Source organism: Grammomys surdaster, unplaced genomic scaffold, assembly GCF_004785775.1.
Source record: "Grammomys surdaster isolate TR1022 unplaced genomic scaffold, NIH_TR_1.0 209, whole genome shotgun sequence".
Taxonomy (NCBI): domain Eukaryota; kingdom Metazoa; phylum Chordata; class Mammalia; order Rodentia; family Muridae; genus Grammomys; species Grammomys surdaster.
Window position 1 is genome coordinate 2,128,514 of NW_021604654.1, and position 12,621 is coordinate 2,141,134.

The window sequence follows — 12,621 nt, forward strand, 5'->3', positions numbered from 1 at the left end:
CTGTGTCCTGCCTGTCACTTCCCTGTCACTGCACCTGTGTCCTGTCTGTCACTTCCCTGTCACTGCGCCTGTGTCCTGTCTGTCACTTCCCTGTCACTGCGCCTGTGTCACTTCCCTGTCACTGCGCCTGTGTCCTGTGTCACTTTCCTGTCACTGTGCCTGTGTCCTGTGTCACTTCCCTGTCACTGCGCCTGTGTCCTGCCTGTCACTTCCCTACCTATGAGGTGGTGCTCTCTGCATTCAGGGTGTTTTCTGTATACCATTTAAATTTCTGGAGACTCCGACAAGCTGAGCTGTGTCTCTTAGGTGACTGCAAATCTAGTCAGGTAGACATGATTCCCTGTCACAGTGCATCTCTCATGAGTACAGCAGACTTCAGCTTTCACTTGTCTGGTTCCTCCCCTGCTCCTGATGGTTCCTGATGGGAATCATCCAGTTTCCTGTAACTCATTGTACCTGTCCCTGCACTGTTCCGAAGAGACTTGATGCACAGTTGATAAGTTATAGGCTGGAGAAACTGGAGAGATGGCTCAGTGGTTAAGAGCAGTAACTGCCCTTGCAGAGGACCCAGTTGGATTCCTAGCGTGGTGTGGTGCCTCACAGTGACTACATCTTCGGTTCTAGGAGGTCTGACTCCCTCTTCTGACTTGTAGGTGCACCAGGCACACACGTGGTGCACATGCATAATGCATGCAGGCAAATACTCATACACAGAGACCAAGTAAATTACCAGGGACGGTGGTGCACACCTTTAATCCTTGCACATGGGATTAGAGGCACTCGAGGCCAGCCTGGTCTACAGAGTGATCTAGGACAGCCAGAACACACAGAGAAACCCTGTCTCGGAAAAAAAGCAAAACCCAACAAAACCCAAACAGAACAACCCGAAGCAAAACTGTAAGTTCCATTTTCTATACAGAGGTGTTCAGTACACATCACTGTTGTCGCTGTATAGCAAAGGGAGGCCAGGGCAGAGCACTGCTGAGACACCGTGCACACAGCTCTGTGTCCTGCCCATGAGGGATTCCTCTGGGCTCCAGTGGCCTGAGGTCGCTCCGTCACTATAGCTGTGCTGCCCACAGCACATGGAGCCTCGTGGGCCAGCTCCACTCAATGCCTGCAGCCTTCCTTGGCAGATGGCCTGTGGTTCTGGCACCTCCAGCATCCTGGTGTCTCCACGGGAACTTGGGCTTCACAGTCACCACTTTACACGGTGGCATCTCAGGGCCTCCTGTCCCCGGTGGCTTTCCAGAACATTGTTGCAAGCCTCCATGACTCCTTGCACTTGTGTTTTGCGTCTGTAAAGCCCCAGAGCCAAGTGTCTGGTGCCACCGAGTTTTTTGCCAGCCTAGCATGTGGCCCCTTGGGCCAGTGCTGCAGTGGCCTCTGTACCTTGGCTGGACCTGAGGAGCCACTTTCCTGGGGCACTTATTTTGAGGAAGGGACCCCTTCAGGGCCCTCAGTTCAGTGTTCCTTTTAAATGATTTGGGTTTTCACAATTTGGAACTTCCGTGCTGGGTTCTGTCTCTTCTCTGCTCGCCCCATGCAGAGTTCAGGGATTGAGTGCTTGAAGCTGCATTTGGAGCCAGATCTTCAGCTGAGATCTTGCTTGAACTCTGTTTCCCCACTGAACCTTATGTTTTCTTTGTTCTCTTCCCCTCACTGTTGCGCTCACAGTGCGCGGGCTGTCCCATTTTGAATATTTTTTTCCCATAGAGCAGCTGAGCCTATTATTATTATTGAGACATTTTTTTTTTGTGTGAGAATTCTGGAATTTTGGTTTCTTTAAAAACCAGAAATATAAGAATTTATTTTTGTTTTAATCTCAGGTATGGGATATGGGGCTGTTTCGAGTCCCCTCAGCAGCTGAATATGATTTGCCTCGTGTACTAGAAAAGGTGTGGCTTTGCCACCTGCAGATAGTTTTTTGCAATTGTGTGAAGTTTGGGATTGTAGGAACTTTTCAGAAGGTGTATAAATGCTGGGCCTCGGGAGATGGGTTTGGTGGTTGTTGGTCGCTCAGGGGAGTCGGCTGTGGTTTGTTAGTTGTGCTCAAATAAGAAATAAGAAGAAAGAAATCAGATTTAGGTCTCTCTCTCTCTCTCTCTCTCAATCTTTTTTTCTCTTTTCCTCCCTCCCTCTCCTTTCCCTCTCTCCCTTTCTCCCTCTCTCTCCTTCCCTTTCCCCTTCCCCCATTTCCTTCTTTCCTTCTTTTTCTCCTATCTAGTGACATGGGGGCCAGGGGAGATAAATGGTGGGAAAAAGGAGAACCCACAAAGTAGCAAAGACCAGCTACAGTTTCTCTGTGTGGCCCTGGCTGTCCTGGAACTCACTCTGTAAACTATGCTGGCCTCCAACTCATAGATTCATCTGCGGTCACTTCCTGAGTGCTGAGATTAAAGGCGTGCACTGCCATCCCCAGCTCTCTCTGTTACTTTTGATGTTGGCTCCACTCCAGTGTTCAGGAATTGGACAGGAGGCAGGTAGAGTTTTTGGCAAAGGTAACAGAGTGGTCTTAGGCTAGCCTTGTTCCCTTTGGGAAGCTCATGGCTTCCACTGTACATGTTACTTTTTACCTTCTGCTCTTCTGGATTCCCACCAGAGTGGCCATGAAACTTTCACGGTCCTCCCAGATACTTGTGGTCTGATCTGTCCACACAGTGGCACCTTCTCTCAGTACCAGTTTTCTGTATTAGTCACTTACTTGTTGCTGTGACCAAACCTCTGGCCACAAGCATCGTAAGGACGTCTGTTATTGGCTGTGATTTGAGGATCCCTTCACCCTGGCGATGGGAACGTGAGGCGGTTGGTCACACTCAGCCTGCTTCTTGTCTCCTTCGTGATTCATTCTGGACCCCACCCGGATGCAGTGTGGGCTTTCTTCATGTATACCCTGGAAACACCCTTGTAAAGCTGCCTCACATCTGTCTCTTGGGTTGTTAACAGTGCAGTTGAGCAGCACTGGGTCCCATTCAGTGCGTGTCCTTAGTTGTCTTCAGGATGGCTCCAAGTTCATGTTCATAATAGCAGCTGACTCCATGGGCCAGCATCCTGGACTTAACATTGTTCTCTGTCTGGAGGCTCTGTCTGAGTGGAGAAGCACAGATGTCCTGGTGCATGCATCTGAGGTGCAAGAGGCAGGCACTCATGGTGTCAGGGAAAGCAGGCCTAGGGTGCTAGTTGATGGGGCACTGGTGGGGACTAGAGGCAGTAGGTGAGGTCTCATGGGGTCTTAGGGGAAGCCTTGCTGCCTTGTGGCCTGCAGTGAGGCCCAAAGCATGCCTATGGTTCACACAGGTACGCACACGGTCAGTGGGAGAGTGTGTGGAGTATTATTACTTGTGGAAGAAGTCTGAACGCTACGACTACTTTGCCCAGCAGACACGGCTGGGCCGGAGGAAGTTCATCTCCTCTGGAACCACGTGCGTGCTCTTTCTGGTCATCTGGCCAGGGTGGGTGTGGTGGGATGCGGGGCGGCCCCTCCTGGTGGGGTCTCCTTCCCTGGCTTTTTTTTCTTCATCACTCTCTTTCCACAGGGATACTGAACAGGATTTGGATAGTCTGGACCCTGATGGCCATGCCCCATTGCAGTCTGAGGCAGGGGTGCCCGTGGGTGAGTCGACATGAGGGGGGTCTGTGGGTGAGGACAGGGAACCCAAGGCCTTCAGCAGTTAGTTCCCAAGTGAGCAGTGGGCCTACTTGGTCCCGCCCCCAGATGCCAGCCCCGTTTACCCTGTGGCTGGGAGTGGACAGAAGGACATCCACACAGGGGACGTGAATAAGGACCGATGCTGCTCCTGTGAAGTCTGCTTTTTGGAGGAGGCATCATTTCAGTGGTCCCTGTGTTGTGCCTATGGCTTTGAAGGACCATTTCCAATGTCACCATTTCCAGCAGAGCCCTAATGCTTTACCTCCTGGGCCTCTGATTCCTGTTTCTAATGCTGTAGACATGGCACGGTCCTGACCACAGTCTCTGGCTGAGCCCATTGGCATGGCGGCTTGCTTCTTGTAAGGAGGCCTCGCATAAGTGAGGTCTGTGAGGAGCGTGTCGGGCTGTGGGAGGAGCTGAGCTTCTGCTCAGGCCGTTCTTGCTGTTCTCCCTTCAGAGCCTCTGAATGTGGATGTCGAAGCTGGAGGACCCGACCAGCCTGGAGTGGGTTCGGATGACCTCCCGTCCTCAGAGGCAGGACTGTGTCCATTCCAGCAGCTGGATGACCCCCCTGCTGTGCCCTCGCTCCAGCAGCCGGCTAGCCTGGCCACCTCAGCTGAACTCCCACCGCCTGCTGCTGCACCAGAGCTGGGCCCCAGCCCCAGGTTGGCTGTGGACCTTGCCCTACCTGAGGAGCTGCCCCTTGTGTCCAGCCCTGTGGATCTGAGCGAGGACACTGCAGAGCCCATGGCTCCAGCACAGGTGGCCCTGTCGGTCACTGAATTTGGACTCATTGGCATTGGGGACGTGAATCCCTTCCTGACCAGTCACCCAGCGTGCCCAGCCTCCACACTGCACTCGGAACCCTTGTCACAGTGAGTGCCTTCCGCTCGGTCCCTTCTACAGGCTGGAGCTCGGGCGGGCTGGCGGGTGCCCAGGATCGCAGCTGTTGTGGGCTGCGGCAGTCCTGGTCCTACCTCCTCTCTAGCTTTACTTTTCCCCTCGACGATAAGTTCTCATTGTTCGTTGTCCATAATGCTGCAAGTGGGCACAAGCACCAGGCTTCTCTCTGCCCTGTCTACTTAGGCAGAACCCAAAGCTGTGTTTGGGGTAGGGGCAGTGGGTCGGGATGGGCGGGCGAGCCCTGGGTTACTTGGCCACTGACCTGTGCTTATGGTTTCCCATAGGTGCAATGTGATGACCTGTTGATCCCTGGTCGTCTGTGGGTACGTGTGCTCAGAACGGACATGGCAGCACTCCCAGGCCTGCGAGTCAGTCTTCCTGACCCCACTTCCCATGCAGGCCTGTGTGATGCCTTCTCTGCTTCACAACATGATGGCAGTCAGTGAAGTGGCCAGGGCCACACAGACCCCAGACCTCAGCATCCAGCACCGCCAGAGCCCCAGGCTGCCACCGTGCCATGGAGTCAATCTAGCAGCTGGGCTCAAGAGGGCCCGTTCCAACATGGAGCCAGCCACTGGCTCCTCAGCCAGCAGAGGCTGGGCAGGCAGTGCTGCCTGGGGCTTTGGGCAGGACTCATCCCACACCAGCAGCCTCTGCCCAGGCACCCTCCACAGGCCAGCTCTTTCCCCACCACAGCGGGGTTGTGGCCTCCGGCCTCTGCTCAGCGTAGGACTTTGGGGCACAGAGCCATATACCTCGCCCTGTGGCCGCCCTTTCTCGGCCCTTTGCCGTCTTCACTTCAGGAAAAGCCGCACTTTATACCCCAACTGCCTCCTGCCTGTACTCCCCACCTTGTGTCGTGGTGGGGCCTCGGCGTTCCAGGCGCATGAGGAACATATGCTCTGTTCCCTTCCTGTCCCTCTCCTTGGGGCATCTCGGGACACAGCTGTGGAAGCACCACCCTGCCACCCACCTGTTCTGTGGGCCTCATTTCTTTCGAGGTTCCTAGCAGGGTGGCTGGGTGCATCTTGTTCTCGGCCTCCTTCATTTTATTTATGTTGGCGTTTACAATTTGGAGTGGGGTCCCTGGGCAGGCAGCTCCGCCCGGTGTTGGCAGAGCAGTGCTGTTTGAGCCTGTGCGGCTGGACTTGACCGTCCCTCGCCCCACCGAGGACACTGTGATGTGAGACTGCCTTTGCCCAGTGCTGTTTTATTTATTAAACTTGATTTGAAGCCCGGGGTGTCTCATGGATTCTAGGGGCTGGAGAGCCTAGATTGCCTTTGTTACCCCTTGGGGACTTTGGGCAAGAGCCTAATGACACAGCAGAATACAGATGAGGGCTGTAGATTACACAGGACCACAGCATGGGGCACATGCCAGTCCTGGAAGTGGGGATAAAGCTCAAACATCAAGTTTCAGCCTGCTTTGCCTGCAGCCAGTGGTGGAGGGGATGCTAGGGCTTCGACCCCAGGGGTGTAGGGGGTGGGGGGATAGGCAGAGGTACTGTGGCCAGTGCTGGCTGGGTTTGAGGAGGTTGGGGAAGGTCCTGTGTGGTCACCGTTGGAAACTTGTACCTGCGTCACTTCCTGGGTACTGTCGACTTGTTGGACAGGGACAGGTGACCCAGACTGTGAGGCCCAGTACAGAGAAAGGAAGATGAGAAAGGAAGTCTGAGAGCGGTGAGGACAGCAAGGGAGTTGAGAAGCCCCAGCTTGTGGGGAGGCTTTTGTGGGGGGGTATTGTTTAGGAGAGAGTCTGTTGCATCCACCTCTGTTCAGATGGTTTCTGTTGGGCGGACACTGAGATAAGGGCAGCTTTACAGCCTGAAGCCTTCTCTTCTAAAACCATGTGTTGCGCTGCTGTCTCTTCCTTTTTTGTAGTCATTACTGGTTTTGTTGTTTGTTTGTTTAAGTGGTTTTTCTGCGTTGTTTTCAGACAGGGTGTTGCTATGTAGCCTAAGATGTCTCACACTCTGTGTAGACCAGGCTTGTCTGGAACCTGCCATTCTTCCTGGACTGTGGTCCCAGCCTCCAGTGCTGGGAAGGGATCCCAAGGCCTTGCACGTGACAGACAAGTCCTCTGTCATGGACATAGTCCCAGCCCTGCTTTTTTTTTTTTTTTTTTTTTTTAATATTACTTGAGTATATATGTATCAGTGGGTGCATATATGTCATGAGAGTAAAGGAGACATTTCCTTCTATTTCTTGCATTCTAGAGATAAAACGCAGGTCGGCAGGCTTGACAGCATACAAGTTGCTACACCATCTCTCTGGCCCTGCCCTCCCTCCCTCTTTTCTTCCCTCTCTCCCTTCCTTCCTTCCTTCCTCCCTCCCTCCCTCCCTCCCTCCCTTCCTTCCTTTCTTTTCTCCTTCCCTTTCTTCCTCCCTCCCTCCCCCCCTTTGTTCACCTACACTGGCTCCAAACTCTCTGTGTAGCCCAGGCTAGTCTTGAGTTTCTGGTACTCCCTATCTCTGTTTCCTGACTACTGGGATTATAGGCCTGAGCAACCATGTACAACATACCTGTGTATTTTAGACAGGCTACCTGATTGCAAATTTGGGTCATAGAAGGCTGTGTTCACATTCCTGTCCCTTCAGCTCACTTCCTGTCAAGGCAGCTTTACTTTTTGTCTCACTGTTTCTGAGGATGGTGAGTCTTGATATGCTTGGGTTGAGTGGGCAGCCATGTCTGTGACATGCTCTACATGGTTCTGGGGAACGTAGGCCCATCTATAGAACACTTCTTCCAGACTAAGAGGTTTGGGGATCTAGAGCAGTGATAGGGAGCCTAGGAGGGTTCCCGGCTGCCACAGAATGCATGTTGGACTTGAGGTAGGCTGGAATTAGGAGCCATCCTGAAGTCTGTATTGTACTGGTGATCTATGTGCTTGCCGTCAGCATCTGTGTTTCTGCTTTGTACTGGACACTGAAGACTTAGGGAGCAGAGCTGGTCTGGCAGCCCTCGCCACCTGCAGCTGGGGCTGATGCCAGGCCACCCTCGTGATCACAGGCATTCCTACCAGTGCTGCCTCTTCCCAGCCCAGAGTTGAAGGACGTCCCCACATAGATTGCAGGCTGGGGAATTCCTCAGGACCAGGATGAATAAGTGTGGCAGTCTGTGCTAAATTGAGCGAGTGGATGTTGGCTTGGGGGAACCTGGATGGAGCTTGGAGGAGGGAGAAAGGCAGAGCTGGAGAGCCTGGGCCTGCCACTGCCCTGCTTAGTCGGAGCTCTGGGGTATGATGGGCCCAGGCTTGACTCCACTGTGCAAACTTCTGATCCCCTTTTCTCAGTGGTCCTCAGTCTATAGCTCCTTGATGGGCTCACCAGGTAAAATGCAGGGAACTCATTTCCCTGCAGACAAGCTGTTTAACATTGCACCCTGTTCTACACTGCCAAGATTATGTTTCCTCTGATAGTCGTTTGTTAAAGCTGCTAGTTTTCAGACCCTCTGGGCCTTCTGTCTTTTTGTTTGCTTGATCCAGCAGCCTGCCCTGGTCCGTTTTCTTGGGCTGTAGCATTGCCTGGATCCAGGCCTTGAGGCTGGCATGGAGCATTGGAGGAGTGGTGACTTGGGGGGATGTGTAGAGTCTTAGTATATAGATTTCCAGAGTCACACTTATATGGAGGAACCTCCAGACTGAGGTCAGGGTGACCACTGGGGTGAGAACCACTCCCTGCCTCTGTGGAGCTCTGACCATCAGAGAGACACCTATCATATCAGGAGGGATGAGCAATGACAACCGGGTCACCAAGGTGATGCTACCTCAGGTGCCAGAGGGTTCAGTCCCTCTATTCTGGAGTCTCTGCCTTGGAGCCCCTCCTTACCTGCCCCTCTGTGTGGTGCTTCTGTTTTCTGTTGTGTACTGGGTCCTGAGCAGCAGCAGGGAAGGAGGTTGCCATGTTTGAGAAAGAGGTGTGTGGGGACTGAAGCAAATACTCACACATGTCCTGCTGTGTGTAAGAGCAGTGCACCACCATTCCATTGTTCACTGCTGCTGGTATACCTTTGTCCTGCTGAGCCATCCCCAGTGCCTGTGCAAGGGATATGAGGTGTGTGTGCTGGTGGCGTGTGTGTGTTGGTGGTGTGTGCATTGTCCAGCCACTGCCTCATGGTCACATAGGAGAGCAGCTAGGCAATGGGCAGATGCACAGCCTGGGCCTTGCAGGTGACTGGCAGGGGGTGAGAGCTCAAGGTGACGAGGAGGCCGATTCTGGAGTGTGTTGGGTACTGAGTCTGAGGGCAGCCCACTCTCTAGGCTGCCCTCTGCTTGCAGGGTGCTTCTTCGTGAGTATGACCCTATGTAACTTTAATTTTTTCAAATCCCACTTTTAATGAAGGTTCTTAAATGCTTTAACCTTCCTTGTAACCCACCACCCACGAGAGGCAGTGGGAAAGAGAGGATATGGGAGAAGTGGACCTGCTTAGAAATGGTTCTTTGGAGTAATCCCGTCTGTGTTGTCTGGAAATCGGCCGTCTGGTTCACAGGTCAGTGGTGGTTTGATCCACTGCAGACACTGCACACACGGACACAGCAGCAGTCCCATTTGGTAGAGTGTAAGGTTAACAACAGCGATGATACAGCCTAGCAGAAACAGCCAGGCCTCAGCCTCGGCTTGAGTCAGCAGTAGGGACCCGGAGGGATACCAATTCTCAGCTGTGCCTCTCTCAGGGAAGTGAAGATCGGTGAAGATGCGAGGCCCACAAGCATTGCACAGCTAGCTGTACCAGCAAGCCAAGGTCTGCCTCTGTCACTCCGTGGAGTCCTATTTATACCTCCAGACGTCACGTGTCTTTCATATGTCTTGCCTCAGCATGGGTCTTGCCTTAGCACGTGCGTCCAATCAGGCTGAGTCCATGGAAGCGGCAAGAAACTGCAGTGTACACTGGAAGTTTTTAGGTGTATTTCTATGGAGTCCTGACAAATGCAGCTCAACTATGCAGTATAAGGCGGACCAAAGCTTTCTTCCTAATACTAATCCTTCATCACGTGTCCTTTCACAGGCTTGCTTTAGCAGAACATCCTCTCTCCTGTGTCTGCTTTACAAGTATGCCTTAGCCTTTCACACTTATGTCCAGGAAATGTGCCTTCACATGTTTGCCCCAGCAAAACACCATCCAACCAACTTTCCAAAGAACACTCCAACCTTACTTCTAACTGCTGATTTCTAAGGGTCCTAGGCTACAGGGTCTGTCTTCAGGGACACCCAGATTTTATGCTTTGGACTGTATCTTGCTTGCATCAGACCCTGTGGGAGCCTGACCCTCACTCTGGAGAGGTGGGCAATGAAACAGCTTTCAGATCCCCAGAGAGATGGAGAGCTGAGGGTGGTGACTGTGTGTGCATATCCCTCTGCTCTCTTCCTGGATCCTTTGCAGCACTCTTTCAGAGACATGGATGCCTTAGTGCTCATGAGTGTCCAGGGTCAGAGCGAGCCCTGGGCCAACAGTGCCCTGTGGGAATGTGAAGCTAGCAAGGCTGTAGGACTGTTAAGTGCCCTCTGCTGCAGGGGAAGGGCAGGCTCCGAGCCCAGGCTCTTTGGGGCCCTGTACAGGATAGGCAGCTTGGCCCAACATGGTCTGGTGGGAGAGTTCTCCTGTGAAGTTCCTGTGTGTCCACACTGGTAGTGGATTAGGAGCCATGACCTCAATCCCAACCCTAATCCTAATTTTCGCTACCTCCACAAGGCTTTAATGCTGATATGTCCACGGAGTTTAACAACTGACCCAATTCCTTCCAAGAGGGGAAGGATAAAAGGAAGATTCCATGCAGGTTCAATTCTCCCACAGACTCCCTGCTAATCCAGGCTCTCCCTCCTCCAATCCCATCTCTCTTCCCATCCACCCTGGCCAGCCTTGTCCTCCTCTTTGCTCACACTTCTCAGGCCTCAACCCTCCTCTAGCCTCACCAACCCGCCTTCATCAACATTCTCTATCCCCACCCTCATCTCTTCTCTAGCTCCCCCACTCACCCTCCTCCAGCTTCCTCCATCTTCCCACTCACCTTCCTCCAGCTTCCTCCCTCCTCCCACTCACCCTCCTCCAGCTTCCTCCCTCCTCCCACTCATCTTCCTCCTATTAGTCTTCTTCCAGCCACATCCCTTTTCCATCTTCACCCTCTTCTAGCCACACCCCTCCTTTCACCATTCTCCAGCTTCCCCTTCTCCATCCAGTCTTTCTTCCAGCTGCATCCCTCTCCCTGCCCACCCTCCCCCTGCCTCCTTTCCTCAGGAGCCTCCCTGCCCCAACTCCCTCTCTTTGCTCAGTGCACTGGTTTCCTTTATTACCTCCTCTTTCCTGACTCTCCTTTCAGCACACAGTAGGTACTCAGCATTGCCCTGACCTGCTAAGACTTTCCTATGGTTAGGTCCAAACAGTGGCTAAAGGGGGCATTACAGATGCCACTGGTCATATGAATTGTCAGGAGTTAGGGGACATGTCACACATACGGTCGGGTAAACCTAGCACCCCTGAGTCCATATGCAGTAGACATATGGGTGGATGTTGGGGATCTCTACTCAGAGTCCCTTCAGACATCGCCCTCTCACCAGAGCCCAGCCTGCCCTTGTCTTTAATGGGTCAGACCTGCCGCATAGGTGTAGGGTAGGCATGGGGGAGGGGCAAGGATGAAGATCTGAAGCCAGGTTTTTGCACAGTCCTTGTCTAGCCCTGTGTGTAGTACAGGTTACAGTGTATTGAAAGTTCTGTCTGCCCGCTTTATAGCCACTTCTAGGATTCAGGGGTCCTCCCTCACCCCTGAACAGGTCACTGTGCGCTGCTCCCTCCCAGCACCAAAGAGCAGGCACATGGCTTCTCTCTGAACCTCTCAGGTCAGCTCTGCCCAGGTCACATCCTACAGGAGAAGGTCAGGGGAAACCTTTTGGACCTTCAGCAAGAAGCTGCCTCTTTCCTGACTTTTCCCTGCCCTCAAGTCTCAAACATCCTGAACTCGAGTCAACCTTGTGGAGGAGGGGCTGACTGTAGCTCTGAGTGTGGCCTCGGTGGAGGCATCAAGGAGCTGAATCTCTAGAGTGGGGGCCTCACGAGATGGCCTCTTATATCTTTAGGAGGTCACACCCAAAGGATCCAGTGTGGACTTTTGGGATCCTGGCCTTTCTTTCCAGAATCTACATGCCCTTGGCTCCCAAGTGTCCCAGGGTCCCCTGAACAGGGTAGGCTGGGCCCCATCACAGGTCAATCTTAGAATCTCTGTGGCATTCCCTAGAGTGGATACAGCCTGTGTTACGGCAAGATCCTGACCTTCCCACCATGAAGTGTCTAGAAACCTTCCAACCTGCCAGATGCTAGCTTAGAGGGAAGGCGGGTTTCTGCCTGAACTTGGTCACCCCATGCTAAGGTACTTACTGGTTTAGAGTGTCAGGGTGTTCTGCGCAGGTACCTTCCTCTGGAAAGGCTGAGATCAACTCAGGAGTGCTGCCCAGGCGGCTTGCCCTCTCTGCAACTCTGCATTATAACTGTAGAACCCCGTCCAAGTGTTGGGGACACCTGGGTGACTTCCATCCTACAGCCTTGAGGTGGCCCCTCCCAGCCAGAAAACTCCTTTCCAGAGGGGAGACCACAGTCAAGCTTTGCATACTTCTGGGCCTTGTTTTCAGCCCTGAGATTCCAGGATCCCAGCTTGGAGATTCCTCCCAACTAGGGGACTTCAGTTTGTCCTGAGACCCCTCCCCTCCCTCCCTCCCAGCCCCGAAGCCCCTGCCCCTCCACGCCCAGGTCAAGGTGGCAAACACACCCCTCAGGGCCTCCGCCCTCTCTTGCCCTCCCGCCTCCGCACTTTCTCTTCATGCCACGCCCTCCCCCAGCCCCGCCTCCGCCTCGCCCGGGCCCTTTCGTCAAGCCCAGCCCTTTCCCTGGGTCGGGCAGTCTCCACGGCCATGTGATCCTGGGGCTGCCGGGACAGCTGGGGCAAGCGGGGGTCGCGGGCGTCCCTGGGCGGGGGCGACATGGAGCGGAGGTGGGTCTTCGTGCTGCTGGACGTGCTGTGCCTGTTGGTCGGTAAGAGCCTCAGCCCCGGGTGCGGGGACTCTTTCCCAGGCGCACACTCCCC

The 12,621-nt window shown here is 53.7% G+C and overlaps 1 protein-coding gene across 8 annotated transcripts in view; it reads left to right on the plus strand.

Moving 5' to 3' along the window:
* Mier2 (MIER family member 2) overlaps positions 1-5,789 on the plus strand; it is a 19,182-nt gene extending 13,393 nt beyond the window's left edge. For all 8 annotated transcript variants that reach the window (XM_028771758.1, XM_028771759.1, XM_028771757.1 and 5 more), the window contains 4 exons: positions 3,298-3,422; positions 3,537-3,613; positions 4,107-4,524; positions 4,837-5,789. In XM_028771758.1, coding sequence (XP_028627591.1) covers positions 3,298-3,422; positions 3,537-3,613; positions 4,107-4,524; positions 4,837-4,858 — 642 coding nt within the window. In that variant the 3' untranslated portion in view covers positions 4,859-5,789. The remainder of the gene's footprint in view (positions 1-3,297; positions 3,423-3,536; positions 3,614-4,106; positions 4,525-4,836) is intronic.
* The last annotated feature ends 6,832 nt before the right edge of the window (positions 5,790-12,621 follow it).